Consider the following 16,731-nt stretch of genomic DNA (forward strand, 5'->3'; position numbering starts at 1 on the left):
TTTATGTATATACTTCAGTTCCCAAAAGGCACAAAGTTTTTCCACTATAAAGGAGCAGGCATTTGACTGTACCAACTCTACTGAACTCTGCATCTAGAAAACATAAGAAGAAAACATTAATCATTAAAGTACAATTCTGTTAAGGATTCTATGAGAGAGATGCAAAATACACAGAACCCTGATTTGTGTGGCATTTTTTGGGAAGCTTGGTCTTCTGACTGTAAAGCTGCAGTTGGCTCAGATGCAGGGCCAAAATGGAGTGCTAGTGGGAACAAATACCCCTTGAGTTTGTCTGGACAGGCTGGAGCAAGGCAAGACCAAACATGAACAGAGTGATTCTGAGTTTTAGGGATCAGTGAAGCAACCACTCTGCTTATTCAGTCTGGCTACATGTGAACTAAGCTCATTACCACATCCGTATATGCTCAGTGGGAAATGATCTGTCTTCTTTTTTAACAGGGATATTAGAAGATCCATTCTCCTTATCAGGAGATAGTCCAAATGTCCAAAGTCTATATCAGCTAAACTTGAATTGCTAACACTTTTATCAAAAGTTGCCTAACAAGATCTTTTATGCTGTAGAACAATATCCTGTATATGTTTTAAACAGGAGCCAGGAAAGTTGTGGAAATCGAATGTAGCAGGAAATAATCTGTCAGTGTAGGGTGGTAGGTAATTTATATGTCTCTCTCAAAACAGTGTAGATTTGCAAAAACAAAAATAGTGTCTAGACACCTAAAACCTCTTTGTTTTCAGTAGAAATATGTCTAGATGTCATGGGAGCCTTTGAAATTCCCCTCATATATTGTATTTTATGTTTCTTTGCAAGCATTCTTTATCTGAGAAAATACTTGACATTAGATGCTGCTAATGTTTAAAGTGTTACAGTAGCAACATTTTTCCATGCTTATTTAATTCACCTCTAATATTCCTACAGGCACTGATTATGATTTATTGTATTGTTGCTTATGTGCTTGCAAGCAGTGTGACATTAGATGAGAAACCTGCAAGCAGCTTGTCAGAATCATCCCTGCATGAACTGTGAAAAAAGCAAAGGGAAACTCCAGTGTTCTTTCTAGGTAGTTTGCCTTGACACAGAGTTAATGTGATGTTCTAAAAATAAAAAAAAAAAAAAAAGTACTTTTTTTTCCCTCTCTCTCCGTCTCCTGTGCTCCCACCCCACCTACCCCAACCTTACAGATTATAAAGAAGCAGAAAAACAAAACCGAGCAGGCTGAAGCTGACTTTGAATGGCCACCATCCAGGAGCAGTGGCCTGGCATCCATTGCTGTTTCAGATCAGAGTATGCTGACTTTTCCAGGGAGTCGCAGGGGATCCTACACATTATGGGTGAGTGACTAAATACAAATATTGATGCTTTCTGATGCACAAAACTGGAATATTGAAATCCTGGATTACTATACTTACTGCCTCCTAGAAAGGGTACATATAGATCTGCAGAGAACAGCAAAACATATTGCTCAGTTGCATGATTTCCATAGCACATCATGGGCTATGGAAGTACATCAGAGACATTGTCTTGCATTGGTGAGTGTGTTAGGGAGAACTAGGATCATAATACAAGGGAGAACTAAGATCATAATACAAGCAGTCTTGCTGCTTGATTTGAAAGCTAACAGGATGCCATGCCTCAGTGTTTATTCCCTAAAAGTTTTTATGCTTACTTAGATTTAATTTAGATTTTTGCTGAATGTTATGTCTTCTTTTGTACAGTTTTAGATTTCTGTAAATCATATTTTGTACCTTAGCCATCTTAAAGAAAACAGTCAGTACCACAATAACAAAGAACTAAAAACTTTAGAGCACCATTTATGCCTTTCACTGAAGAGTGTTTCTTCCTCCTCTCACTTATTTCTCAGTACAGTGCCTTTAGTTCCTGCTTATAAAGCTGAAGAAAATCTGACAAGCTGCACTAGTAACATTTTAAGAAGAGCAGCAAGGGAAAAGAAGTGAAAATAAGCCATAGGCTTGGATAGGCTGTTTCACAATAGTAGAGCAAAGACAGTGACAGATGAGTTCCAGTGAATTTTGATACACTGGTTTAAGCTGCTGCTCCCAGACATCCTGCTATTGCGCTCATGTGTGCTTCCCCCCCCAGCAAAGCCATCAGAATTGAACGTGCATTGTGCCTTTGCTCCAGTTTAGTATGCTAGCTTATGCTGACAGTGAAAATAGATTTACACCAGAATCTAAGACTGTGAGCCAGAACTACTGAGATATGTAAGGGAGTATCTTTCCCCATCTATTTCTAAACTGGAGGAGTAATGCCTTTAAGCTACTGAGCTATCACAAGTCAGAGTAAGCATGTTTAAATGCTTTGCTCCTAGGCAACTTGCTTGTAGTACATAGGAGCCAGGAGAGGGAGAGTTGATTTTCTCTCTGACACAACCAAGCTTTCTTTCTGGAGTTTAAGGACTAGGGGAACACACTTTTCATATCCTCAGTTATTACATCAGAAGTCTGTTGCTGTTTTGAGTTTGGAGAGTTAAACTTGAACCCAACACGTTTTGAAATTCTGTTCTGAAATAACAAGTTTGAGTCCCAAATTTTCACCAGAGGGAGATTCTCCTTTCATTTGAGAAACTGTAAACTTTGTGGAGGTAGACATCCACAGGTAGACCTGTGGAAAATTTTCATGCTAAGGTGAGAACAGCTGCAAAGAACAGCTTCAAAACTTCTGCAGCTATCAGTCAATATGAGAAATTCAGGTGTGCTAAGTGGTTTATAAAAACTGTACCTCTGAAAAGTTTCTTTTTCCAGATTTGTCACATTTTGGTTTGTCTTCCATTAAGCCAAGTGCTCCAGATTCTGTAAACCCTTCCATAAATGCAGTTTCTACATTTTGCTTTGCTAGTGTTGCTTTATTGTTTGTTTTTGTCCTTTGAAGTATGCATGTGCTTATTTTTGCTTTGTTTTGAATAGAGAGGAATTAGTATAACTAGACATCCTCGGAAAACTAGAATAAGCCCAGTAGCTGATGTTGATGCAGTTATGTTAGCCTGCTAGGAAAGTGTACTGAAAGACAACTTGTACAGAGCAAGTGTAAAGCAGTTACTGCCTGTTTGATGTTCAGCAGCAGCAATGGAACAATCCAAATTCCTTTTTCTAAGCTTGCTTTCATTTCAACTTTGCCTTCATACAGCTATGAATGGTAAGCATGCATCTGTCAGATTTGGAGGACTGAATTGCATAAATTTCTCTTCTGTTTATCATTTGAGAAAGTTACCTTTTCTGTCAAAATTATTGCAATACTTTTCCTTTCCAAAACAAAAACTATTCTAGAGAAGCAGTTATAACTATGCACAGATGCACTTCCCAGGAAAAGCTCCTTACAGCCTTGTAGGAGGATTTTGGAGCTCTTGAGTCCAAATGTGTGACAGAAAATCTTCATGGGCTCCACTACAACAAGTGAAGTTTTCACATTTCCTAACTGATGACACCAAATAATGCAAACCGTCAATTTTCATGTACACATCCTACCATTGAGCTGTATGTGTTTGTTGCCGTAGTTGAGCAGAGGTCAGCCACAACAACCCTAAGGGAAGAAAAATAAAAGTTTCTTTTTTCTTTCAAATCTATCCAAGTTTGCTGTTACAGAGGCTGGAGTTATTTACATTAACCTGTTTCCCCATAAGGATTATTTAAGTAGAGCTCTGTCTGTGTGAGGCTTTTTTTTGTAACTTGGCAAACAACTTATTACTTGAAGCAAGCAAAAGCAGTATAGATTAAACATAAGGGAAGAATAAATGAATAATAAAACAGAAAGACAGAAAGGCATGGGAAAGTGCCTTATTGCATTGCATTGTATTATCAGACACTTGCTAACAGTGTGGGGGGATCTGTAGTAATCCCAGATGACTAACAGTGTGGTTACAGCTGCCAAATAATTTTCTTCTAATCACAGCTATTTATATGCAGCTCATCCACATCAGCCAGAAAATTCCAGTGAGCTCTGGAAGCCCTGCATTACCTCTCTGCTCATTCAAAATCACTTGCTTTGAAATGGCCATTAGATAAGTTATTCTACCTCTTTGTAGTATGAAGTAGATACTGTATGCAGAAAACTTGAGCTTTGGAAGCTAGGAACATCACAGCGCCAGCAGACCAACTGTGTGAGACTTGCTTAATTAGAACAAAATCTATTGATCTTTGCATTAATGAGCTCACCCCCCCTTGTATCTCCCTGAAATGTATTATTGATTGATTAACTGCAGTACTGAAGTTGTTGTCTTTTCCTTTTTTATCTTTTCAATTTCTTTAAGATCCCTTCCCCATGCTAAAAAAAAAAAAAACCTTTTTTTTTTTTTTTTTTTTTACATGGCTGAATGTTTTATAAGCAAAGGCTGTATAGTGTTGGGATAGGAGGAGCTTAATGCAATGAACAGATGATTCTGTGCTTTTTCACTCCATTTCTTCTCATACGTCACTGTCAGTGAGAGCAGATGAGCAGCTGGTGTATTGTATCCCGTTTAAACACTGATGGAGTGCAGGTATCCTGGTGTGCTTTAAGTTCTGTATTAGCAGTCTTTATTTTACAGCTAAAAGATTGCATAGATAAATAATATAATAGATAGATAAATTGCATAGATAAATAATATTATAATAGCTCATCCGTAATTTATAGTATTTAAAACAGCTAGGGATATAGGGAAAAGGAGGATTTCATTAAATACACATTATGATGCCCCTCAAGGGAAGCAGAAATTTACTGGTTAACCTGATTATATATTTTCTCTGCACAGCCTATCACATAACGAGAAAGAACAATAAACTTTGAGATGGAAAAGCTCTTGGTACTTTAGAAATAATGGGTCTTTTTTTTATTCTTACTTATTTTGAGGCGATCCAGCTTTCTCTAAGTACTTTGCACTTTGCATGCTACAAAATATGCTGGTTTTGCAGGTGTAACACTATAGTCTCACTGGAAAAATGATCTGGAGTTACCTTACTATATGACACATCATGCATTTCAGATCAAGACAGTGTTGGCCATAGCAATCTTGTTAATTTCCCACCTTCCACTGTAGCAGAAGGGTAGGCTACAACAATCAAAGGATAGGCCTTAGCAATCCTCACTCGGCAGTTATTATCAGTTTTTAAGGTTTCAAGTGGCTAAACATACACTGCAAGTCTCAACAGCATTGTTCTTTTAAAGTAGTATTTGTAGAATTATTTTAAAGTAGAATTTGTTTGAGATGCAGCTTTTGCAGAAGATTACTCGTTCTCAGTTGTATAGTACTATTCATGCACTTGACAAACATCCAAAAAAGACAGTTTTGAATGCTAGATATATGTTCAAGCCCATGCAGGCCTAAATGCATTATATTTACTGCCAGCAAGCCAAGATGGGTTTTAAGGCATGAAAGGGAATAGGAGAGGGACAGAGAAACATGGTCATTCTACAGAGTTATTTTCTGAAGAATATAGATTATATATGGTTCCTTTGTTTATTTTTTTTTTAAAGATGCTATCCTAACACACTGTTGGGTATCACAAAGCTTTAATGTCTTATTTAAAACTTGTGATGCTCAGAGAGAGGCTGTCTGGCAAATCTTACTATATTTTTAGATGAAAACAGGATGTATATTGTCACAGAGAGAAGCAAATAAACATGGAACACTTAGGGCTTTCTCTGTCAAGGAGTTGTTTGACTAGGACATACATTGATCCTCTGTGATGGGTGAGTGCTTTTTTGATCACAACTTTGTAAATGAGGGTCAGAAAGGGACATGAAAGGTTGAGCAACCTAGAAATTAAAGAAAAAAAGATTAATTGTGTTCAGTAAAGTGTATTCCCTTGAAGAAAATGTGAGTTTATGTGTGAGGCTGCAACTAGACTTGAGATGAAAATGCCGTTTCACCTATGCTTTTATACACATCCACTTTTACAGTGGAGTAGACTAGTACCAACTTATAATTATATTGCCCTACACCAGAACAGGTATCTGTCCTTTTCAGTTTCTCTACTTTCTCATCTGTAAATAATACAATGATACTGTCATCACAGGATGCTAACTAAGCTCTCAAGTGTCTTCAAATGAAGGGTATTATGTCACCAGGAAGTATCTGCACTGCTGGTTTTTTGTTTGTTTTCTTAAAGAGACATAATAGAACATTAAAAGTTCAGGAGTGAGCCACTGAAGAATCGGTGATAAGTAATAACAACTGACCTAAAAAAGGTACCTGCAAAGGTACTGTTTAGATTACAGTTGCATTGTTACATCTCTCTATTCCTATCAGAGCTTGTAGTAATTGATTTACCAGAAACTTCTACAGACTTGCTCACATACATCCATAACATTGATTGAACTATGCTATTTTAAGCAACCTACCACTTTCTCAAATTGTTAATTCCATAAGTACAAAAAAGAATGTCTATACTCATCTTATGGTACCAATATTTAAATATTCCTTACTACTAGCTTACAAATCCTTTGCACTAAAAGCAATAGAGTTTTCTTATTTGGAAAAAAAAAAATCCATCAAACACCGGATTATACTTCTGTGTAATAATGTCTAGAGCTGCTTGCATACCCTGCATCAATGGGATTGTTGGGGAATAATTTCCTGTCTCTCTCCTTTATAATCTCCAGGTCCTCAAGGTCAGCTAATCTACGCTGAACCAAAATAAATGCCGAATGTGGCTCTACATGTTCTTAAGCAGCTGTGCAATTTGTTTTGCTGATGGACCTATCCCTGATTAACTGAGCATTACTTTTGAACTCCTGTTATAGGAATGTTAAAGGGAGTATCTGTCTAAGCAGACAGTGAAAGGATGGAAAACCTACCTAACACCTAACACGTAGCCAAGCTATGTCTCCTCTGTCATTAGCAAACAAGTCATCTTGGGCAGACCCTGGAGGGATGGATGCTCTGAGGCTTTTACAGGAGAGAGAGCAGTTTTGCTTTCTCCCAGTCTGTTATTCAAGGATTTGCCCTGATGGCTCAGGCACAAAGCTACTTCTTGAGGTGGCATTTCAGGATAGTATGATACCCTAAGCAGGGTATGGAGCAAAGTATGAAGGGAGTTTTCTTTCAATTGAGTATGAAAATCTCCCCTTTGTCTGTCTGTTCTTGCCCCTTTTCAGAAGCCATAGAGTTGTTAGCAGGCACTTTGCCACATACAAGATTAACTAAGGAACAGATGCTTGAAACCCTTGGTATTTCACTCCCACTGCTAAATGTCTGGACTGCATACATTTGAGCAGAGATAAATATGCTGTGGCAGAGTGTCACAGGCTCATCCTGTCTTCCTGGTGTGGGAGTTTACTTACCAAAGGATGCATTAGCTGTTGATGTTTAAGGATTGCTACAGTATTTGCTCAGGTGGGTGGGACCTGCTGGTTCTGTCTATGCACTGACTGTATTTATAGAGCACAGATGAGAAGTGGGTGATAGTTTTTTGCTGCACCACTAACAGGTGTAGCTGTAAAATTTGCAGGTGAGGAGAGGGGATGGTTATATTTGTACCTAAGTCACCTGTGTTTGTGCTGTCAATTTTAGGCTTCACTGCTGAATAAAAACAGGAATTTCCAAAGCCCAACTTAACAGCTTCCCCACAGGCTGGAGCTTGCACAGCACACAGGGCTCTGCTGCTCAAATCCACGGGTGCCTTCACTGCTCTCAACGCCTGTGTTGATGCTTGCAAGGGCTCCTGTCACAGTGGCTCTGCAGCTGCCTTGTGGCACCAGTGGTTTAAAACAGTCCTTTATCTACTGTAAATAAGTGCAGAATAAATTTAGGTTTTGCTAATTACACAAGACCAAAGAAATAGGGGGAAATGGGAGAGAAGTGAGGAGAAAAACATGCATGATCCAGAATATTCTTCGTAGAATTCAACCAATTGCTTTGGGGATCTATATTGTATTACTACTTTGGCTTCTGTTTAGAAGCAAAAGGAATTACCCACTGATGATACTTTTTCATCTTTTGGGGAAGAATGTAGAACAAAATAAGTATAAGTATATTATCTCAAAATAAGTATATTATAGTTTATTGTAAGAGTTGTTCAAGGTAAATAATCAATAGATTTCCATATTCACAAATGTATTTTATAAATAGTTGTTCTTCCCTTAGGTTACTTGTTCTGGTTTTATCAATCCAGTGGCCAGAAGCTTGTAAATTGTTCAGAAGATGAAATATTTATATTTGTTAAATAACAGAAGACTTCATATCTGGTTACTTTTTATCCAATCCTTCTCTGATCTTCAGAAATTACATAGGACAGCAGTGAAATGAGATTGTACATGCAAAAATTATTCCTTTTAGTGCTACCCCATTACAAAATGAAGGCTGAGTTCTCTCCATCAAGATGTTAAAACTACGCAGCAGAAATTGCCTGAAGAGGTAGGGTAGAAAAATAATGTGTTTGGAATTTCTTTTTTAAAAATAAACAAAATATCTCACGGTAGATGCCATTAGGCAGGATTCAGTGGGCAACTCATCTAACTAAAGTGTTGGAAAACGCCTATCAATACTGTAACTGTATTTTGCAAACTTTGCTGTACTGCACAGCAATCTGGTATGCAGCATGCATCTCCAAGAAGGAAACACATGCCAGGAGTATAGCAAACAACCTGTTTGGTTGCAGTGCCATCTCCTGATATACTAATTTATTGCAGGTACTAACAGTTGGACTTTAGTGTCTGACTGCAAACATAGAGGGCAGGGCAGCTTTGTAATTTATCACAAATAAATACAACTAAAATACCATTTGGCTGACAAGTGTATGATTGTTTGTTTTTGGTTTTGTTTTTCTCTCTGAGGAACCAAAACTTCTGGTTAGAAAAAGTATCAGTGTTTTCAACTAGGAGGGAAGGGTCTGGACTTCTTGTGTTTTTATAAATCAGGACCAGAGCTCCTACATTTTTGTCTCCTTTTGAAAATTGTATTTAGGTTACTGTATTATTTGTATGCTTCAGGCAAAAGCACTAGATTGGTTTGTCTGCTTGAGATCTTGTTTCTATCCAAGTTTGTAGGTAATTGATAAAGATTCTAGGCTACGATTCCTCCATTCACTCAGTAAATGCCCTTTTTCCAATGCCAGCTGATCCAAGAGCCTATCAGTGTAGCTGGTATTACCTCTATCTCCTTTCTGCCTCCACATGCAGCTACATGAAGCACCAGGTAGGGTTCTCAGTCCTGTTCCCTCAAGTTTAATGCTTCCTATATGAAAAGCATCATATGTGGATCTACAGATGGGCTGTTATCTCCAGGAAGAAGGCAGGCACAAATGCAACATCGTAATATATACTTGTGCTGTCTGCCAGGAGTAAGCATAGCAGTGCAGTCAGCAGGCATCTACATGGGCCCACACAGAAGGCCATGCAATTATCGCTGTATGGCTGCTGAGTTAGCAGTGCCAACTGAGCTGAAGGTGATGCAGATGTGCCAACCAAGATTAGAGCTTTTCCTGTGTAACCTCAACCCAGATGACTAAATTTCTATTTTGTCTCTGCTCTTAATTATGAAAAAAACAAAAGGAGGTCTTGAGTCATTTGTTCTTCAAATACAGTCACCTGTCAGGCCAGTAATTCATTAGAGGTGAACTTCTAGACATTTTCTTTTGTGCTTTGAAAATAAATAAATAAATGAATGAATGAATAAATAAATAAATAAATAAAATGGCCATGTCTATGCCACTGTAGACCAATTTTTTCTCATGCCAAGACATGTTTCTGTCATATTCCTGCCCCAGTCTTGGGTATTGACTGTCCTTTTTTGTATAGTTATCAGGGTTACCTGTGGTTGTACCAGTCATTTGAACTGCTATCAGGAGTTAATATTTACACTTCCTCTCCACCCATATTTGTCTGAGTAAAACAATTCTATTATTTGTCCTTCCATCCTTACCTAAAACTGACTTTCAGAACAAGAGGTAGCCCAGCCCTCTTCTTTTATTTACAACTTGATTGCAGCTTATTAGCAATTACAATTTCTGATCTTTTTAATCTCTCCAGATAAAACAACTACATGGAACTGCAAAAGTAGCAGTGAAAAGTGTTAGTTCAACAGCTTCCTCAGTAGCATCTTTTTACTCTTTTTCAGAATCTGAATGCTGGGATGCAGTCAGCTGTCATAGCATGGCATTATTCTTCTTTCCTCAAGCCTTCTGTGACATTGAACCATCTTCAGTGAGAAGAGGTTGTACTTCTAGCAGAGCAATCCAAGACACATTTTATCAAAGATTCAGATAAGGCATAGAAAAGGCTGAGGCAGGCTTCAAGCCAAGTCTTAGAGGCACCTTTTTTGCCCTTCTTGCATTTGGAGGAATTTTCCTGGGAATTAGCAATAGTTTGGCATATTGTTTCTGTGCTGTCCACAGTAAGTTCATAGAAACTGTGGACAACAGTTTCCCTCTGACCTGACCCGAAGGTTTCAGCACACAACTCAAAAGAATCGATTGGTCTTCTATAAGCATCCAGTGTATTTGAGGTCCTAGGCTCCATCACCACATGGGACAGTGTCTTTGCTGTGCTTCTGTCTTTCAGTGCTTTTTGTCCATCAGGTCCCTCGTGATAGCCTTCTCCCTTTTAAAATCCTTCATGCTATTGTGTATTTTCTAATCCATCTGAAAGATGTATCTACCCCACAGTGCAGATGCCTCCAAGCTAGCTTTAAGTTGCTCAGGTTCCTTCTTTCAGTGATGCTGCAGAAGCAGAGGTCTTAGGGCAGGATTTGCTGAGTTCCTTCCATGGTATTTGCAGCCCATGCCAAGTTCTGCATTATCATAGTTAAGCTGTTAGCAGATCTCAAGATATCTGAGGGCTAAGTGCAAACAGTGCCATTGCCATGATGCAACCTTTACTGTGATGTTTATGAAATGTTGAGTAGGCAGGCGAGAAGCTGCCATTTAAACAAAACACCAGAAAAGTTATCAAACCTACAGATTTTACATAAATAAGAAAAAACATGTTGCTTTCATTATCTAAGCCCAGGTTATCATTACACAGACTACTTAAGGTTTTCATGACTTTTTTTCTCCTCCTTCTGATTCAGTTCTTTAAGTAATAAGGAAAAGAGATAATAGTGATTAAACTATTACTGTAGGGTATTCCTTCTGGGTTCTTCAGCAGTTCTTGTCCGTTCGTGTTTGCCACATAGGTGGCGAAAATATTCACTTAAGGGAATGTTCTTCATCCTGTGTAGATAGAGACAGACACAACCACTTGCTGCTCTCAGTACGTGACAACTTAAACACAAAAATATCAGAGTATATGACAGGCATGAAGTGGACCTAATTGATTGTAAGAATGTGAAGTTTGGTAGTCCTTTTTTATAACTAAGTGAAGTCAGTCACAGCAAAGTTAAGCTTTATCATAGTTTAGGCAGCTACTTTGTGGAAGAATTATTTATATTGTCCATATATCCTGCTTTTCACCAAGCTGTATAACAGGACGAAAACAAAGTAAAAGGAGCAAATTCTATAATGATATAGTTTATTTACCTGTCTATATTGTTACATTATTAACCCTTTTACAGGGTTAGAGAGGTTTTAGGTGATCTTGATTACTTATTTGGTTGGAGATTTGTAACAGCCTGAATATATACCTGACTATAGGTGAAGTTTATGAAAGTAAAAGTGATTCACTTGAAAGACTCCACAATATAAAATTATACAGGACTGTGAGGTGATTCTTATTTGTTCATGTCACCAAATTTGAAAGCAAACATTCCTATGCATCACATTAGGAGCTGTCTTTGCATTGACAGGTTTCACCAAGATGTGTGGTCATTCTGTTTGTAAAATATTTGATTCTAGGACAATAATTCTGGCTTTTCCTCCAGAGTTCAGAAGCCCGGCTAAACCCTAGTGCATGGCTATGTTTCATTTTACTGAATCTGTTATGAAATCATGCTGCTTAGCCAAAGATAACGGAAGATTTGCAGTTAATTAAATCTTCTGGCATGATGCATAGGTTCCATATAGGAGCATTTCAGATGGGAGGAGTTACAGCCAGAAGAGTGGTGTGTAAGTGTTGCTCTCAAGCCAGCAGGACTTGCAGCAATGCTTATGCTGACATGGGAGTAGAAAGGACTTGAAAATATCTCAAAGTCAAGCTATCCTTCTCCTCATCAGCAACAGTGCAGAGCAGAGCTCTGATGCAGGCAAAAACTGGCCCTTCTGAGAATAACAGTTTTAGTTAATTATTTGTAATTTGAACATGAGTTAAAATGTACGAAGTTTTGAGAGTGCCAACGTGGCCTGTGTAAAGAAGCTGAGCTACTTGAAAGCATACTTCTTAATGAAACCCTAGTGTATACAGGCAATTTCAAATGACCTTGCAAGGAAGTCCTAGAAAGAGTTTTTGAGTGGTAAGAAGTTAAGGGGGGAAAGGCTAATTGACATTTCAAAAAGTGAACTCTTTTGCCTTACAAGATGCCTAAACATATAGTCATCAAAAGCAAAATTATTAATTAAAAATAAATAAATTGTGCTACAGCAAAATAGTACAGCAAAATACACAGATAATAAAACTTGAGTCAATCTGCTGTAGCCATGTCTCTAAAATTACATAGATGATATGACATGTAAGAGTGAATTCTCCTGAAATCAGTAGGGCACTGCCAGCTTTCACCATTTTTTAAAAACTGGCCAAATTTAAATATGACTTCTGTAACTGATCCCAAATCAAAAAAAATAATAATTAAAAAAAAAAAAAAGAAAATTGATCCCTAAATCAAAACTAAAATATCTGATGTATCTATGTGGATCCAAAGGGAAACCCTTTATAGGGCCCTTTAATAGGGCTCATTAACCAATCACAACAGTATTTTACTTCATTTTTGCTTGAAATGTGACCTTACTGGAAATAGATGTGCAATTGTAGGCTATGTTGAATGCATTAGCAAGATTTTATAAAACTGTCCAGCATATTGTGTGATATGCATATCCTAGCAAACAAAATAATTTAGCTTTAAAATTAGTTGAGTTGAAATTTTATTTCTGGGGAACAGGCTGTTTGTTTGCTTTTTCTTCTTAATTTTTAACTTCTGAAAATTGTTACAACAGATGGCCTGTTGAGCCAACAATAGATCATCATGTCTCACCACAATGGGATCTCTTTCTGGATAGCTTGAATTGGGAACTGTTAGATATCAGCCCTCATCAAGCACATTCAGAACAGCTACACTTTAATTACTTCTTTCCATCTGGTCCCTTGTAGTACAAACAAGTTCCTGCCTCCTTGCATAACATCAGAAATGCACATAAGCATGCAATCTAGCACTGAAACTGTCATAGAAACATAAAATGGCTCAGGTTGGAAGGGACCTTAAAGATTATCAAGTTTCATTAAGTTCCACTTAAATTCCATTTCTGGATGCTAGCAGTCCCCACACTTCCATGCTCATAGTAATTGAAGAGTTGACTAAATATTTCTATCTTAAAATTATGCTCATTGATTTTTATTCCCACAGAGGTCTCAGTCTGCATTTTCCCTGGCTAGTGAAGATATGACCAGTAAAGGACTAGACCCTGCATCGTCTGTGTCTGAGGCTCTTTGGAGGCAGCAGAAAGGACAATTCAGGAAACAGAAGGAACGCAAGCTCTCTGCATTACCCAGCTGGAAAAGCGTGGACAGGCTAAATGAAACAAGTAAATATTTCTAGTACCTAGTACGAGTGAGAACCTAATGAACCTAGTACGAGTGAGAACCTTTTTTTGGTTATCACACCCATGTGGAGTAAGTAAGACTTAAAGCAAGAACTTTGCTCACAAAATTTCTGTTGACATCTGTGATTGCAGGTGTCACATATAAAAATGTCTGAGAATTTGGCGATGCTGTGTGTCATGGTGCATTGGGCCTATCTTACCATTGCATTTTTCCAAGGAAATTGTCAAAAATTGGGCATTTGGGAAGTTGATTTGGGAATTTTAGGAAACATTAGGTATCTAACTTGGATGTGTTTCAGAGCTTCTAAGACACAAGAGCTTAAGGGGCCTGCTTTTTTTTTTTTTTTTTTTTTTTTTGCCTAGTTACTTGTCCTCGGTTGAAGGAGTCTGCATATGCCCACAGTCTCCCTTCTGTTGCACAAGTTAATTGTTTTTGAGGTTACGTAGTGAACCAAACAGTGAAATAATTCAAGTTTGATTCCCCTTCACACCTTTATTTTCAGTCCTGATGAATTCACCAGCGCAGTGTGCTTTGCAGCCTTGAAAACAGCTGTTTCTGCACACGTTCAGGAAGCTGTACGGGTAGGAACTTCACAGACCGTCAGCTTCCCTAGACCAATGTCCTCTCTCTTTGTGTGCATTAGATATGTATGTGAATGTGGACAATGTATAGAGTAACATAATAAGTCAGCTCCGTTACTCAGCCAGCACCCTGGATTAGAATGCAGTTCCCTGCTTACTTCAAAATGCTGTTAAGTACAGGCTGTCATTGAGAAAGCTAGTTCTTGCTCTTGGGGGGTCCAATTTCTTCTGCTTTTCCTGTTCTGGCTTTACTGTTCATGAAGCCACATTAGGCAACTGCTGCACAAAAGAGCTGGTTAGCTGTCATCCTCACAGGTGTGCTAATGATCATGTTGACACAATGGGAAACAATGAACTGCTCATTTTAGCAGCAGCCCCTGGCTCCAAGTGATGGGGAACAGCAGAGCTGACCTACCTCTTGTTATTGTTCTCCCATGACACAGGGTTGCTCATTCCTGTGCCCTTTCTTGTAGCAGCTGTAGAGACCATCTGATCCCTGCAATCCCTGACAAGGCTACCCATCAATTTGATTCATGTTGCTCTAATGTCAGTTGAGAGGTATTGCAGAACTTGGGAGGCTGGAAATTAGACAGCGTGAATAGTCTTCTCCCCCTGAAAATGAAGTGATAGTAAAGTAGTATTAAAATCTGACTAAACTAAGTATGCTTTACTTTGTGAACTCTTCATTCAACCTCCTGTCAGAAATGTTGTTCTGGGCATTTTAGCTGAAGACCTCTTTTCACTAAACCAGGGTGCTTAAATTTAAGAACCCACTTAAATCCCATTGAATTCAACTGTTCAGCAATTTAGTACTTCACAGTTGCTTAATTATAGCAGAAAGGCAAATTGACCCAGTTTCAGGTGCTCTACTCAGAGGATTTGCTCTGCTTCTTTCTTACATTAAATAGCTGAGTGTGCTAATATGTGTAAATAAGATCTCACCTATGCAGTAGTAAATAGCTCTGCATTAGGCTGCAGAAAATACAAGAAGTCTCCACCAAGTGTCTGGAGTGGTAACGTTAGTGGGCATTTTTAGTCATGTAGCCTGTTCACAATTCATTTTGATTACAATTTGCACTGGTTTAAATGATGACTCAAGAGTCAAATCCTGAATTGTGCTTTTTTTCTCCTTTAACAATAGTTTCACAATGAGACTTATTAAAATCTATTTTCATTTTCACGTGTATAAATTGTAATGTATACCCAAAGAGCTGTGTACAAAATCCATTCTTTCAAATAAGTGACTTTGTTTTGAAAAATCAGGAAGGAACCTTTTGACATTAGTTGAAGTTGGGATAAAACTGAACCAGGTATTTTCAAACAAATTCTCAGCGGCTTGCTTTTCTGTCCTGCTTACGTTCTAAGATGTAATCAAGTCTTATCCTGTCCTTTCTTCAGTTAACTGACGATGTTAGACTGATTCTTATATGTAGCTGCTAAGCAAAATAAGGGGATGTGTTTTGGGAGAGAAAAAAAACATAACAGTATGGCCCTCCACTGCATGATGTTTGTGTAATGTACTGTAGCTGAATTCAATTTTTGTTGGAGATTTGTATCTTCCAAAGCTGGTTGCTTTGTTTGAAAGGAGAGATGTTTTTAAGGAAAGAAGGTCTTCTTTCTCTCAAGAGAATCCTTTACTGAGATTAGTGAGCATAGCTAGAAAACACAAGAAAGCTTCTCATGCAGGGGAAAGATTCTCATGCTTGATAGCAAGTCCTCTTTTTTCTTTTCTCTCCTATATCAGTTATTACAATAAAGAGTATGCCTCAGCTGGAACTGTTTTGATGTATTTAGTGACCTTCAGTGGATTCTTCCTGCATGTCCATAGCCATCTCCTTTTTATTGCAGATTAATTACCAGTATCTATAACACCCTTGGCAAGAAGCTCCACGGGTCTGGTACTCATTGCATCCCTCTTTTTGTTTCTTTTTTTTTTCTTTTTTTTCTTTTTTTTTCCCTTTTTTTCCTTGTGTTTGTTTTGATCCTAGATTTCACTAGTTTTACTTGATGGTTGTTCGATCAAAGGAGATTCCCCCATCTTTTCTAGCAAGAATCTTGGTCTTCTCTCCTCCAGATTTAATCATTCCTTAAAAGGAAGCTATTTCAGAACCTGGCTCACACTTTGTTGCTATTCTCAGATCCTTTTCTACCTTTCCTTTTCAAGATGGGGCACCAAAACTGCACACAGAATCAAAGACATATGCGAAGCATGGGATTTATGTGTATTGATGTTTCTTCATTCTTTCCTAAAAATTCTTTCAGAAAAAAAAGCCTTGTTCCAAACATTCTCACATTTGAAGTTGTCATCACCATGACTTTGAATGGTGACTTCTGAGTAAACACATAGTAGCATAGCTCAGAGAATGAGAGAATTCATAGTAGCAACAGTGCATTCATGTGTTCATTAGTTTTGCCAACCTTCCAATTTGCAGCCAATTGATTGCAAATTGGCGAGCAGAATGAGCTTTACACACTGTGATAACATAGTGGTAATTAAAGAGTTTGTTATTCTTT

The 16,731-nt window shown here is 38.0% G+C and overlaps 1 protein-coding gene across 1 annotated transcript in view; it reads left to right on the plus strand.

Annotated features, from left to right (window-relative positions):
* MYRIP (myosin VIIA and Rab interacting protein) overlaps positions 1–16,731 on the plus strand; it is a 207,621-nt gene that overhangs the window by 152,717 nt on the left and 38,173 nt on the right. The window contains exons 8-9 of the mRNA XM_084282618.1: positions 1,201–1,350; positions 13,440–13,617. Of these exons, the coding sequence (XP_084138744.1) occupies positions 1,201–1,350; positions 13,440–13,617 (328 nt within the window). The remainder of the gene's footprint in view (positions 1–1,200; positions 1,351–13,439; positions 13,618–16,731) is intronic.

The sequence above is a fragment of the Netta rufina genome, assembly GCF_964035555.1.
Source record: "Netta rufina genome assembly, chromosome: 2".
In the NCBI taxonomy this organism is placed as follows: Eukaryota; Metazoa; Chordata; class Aves; order Anseriformes; family Anatidae; genus Netta; species Netta rufina.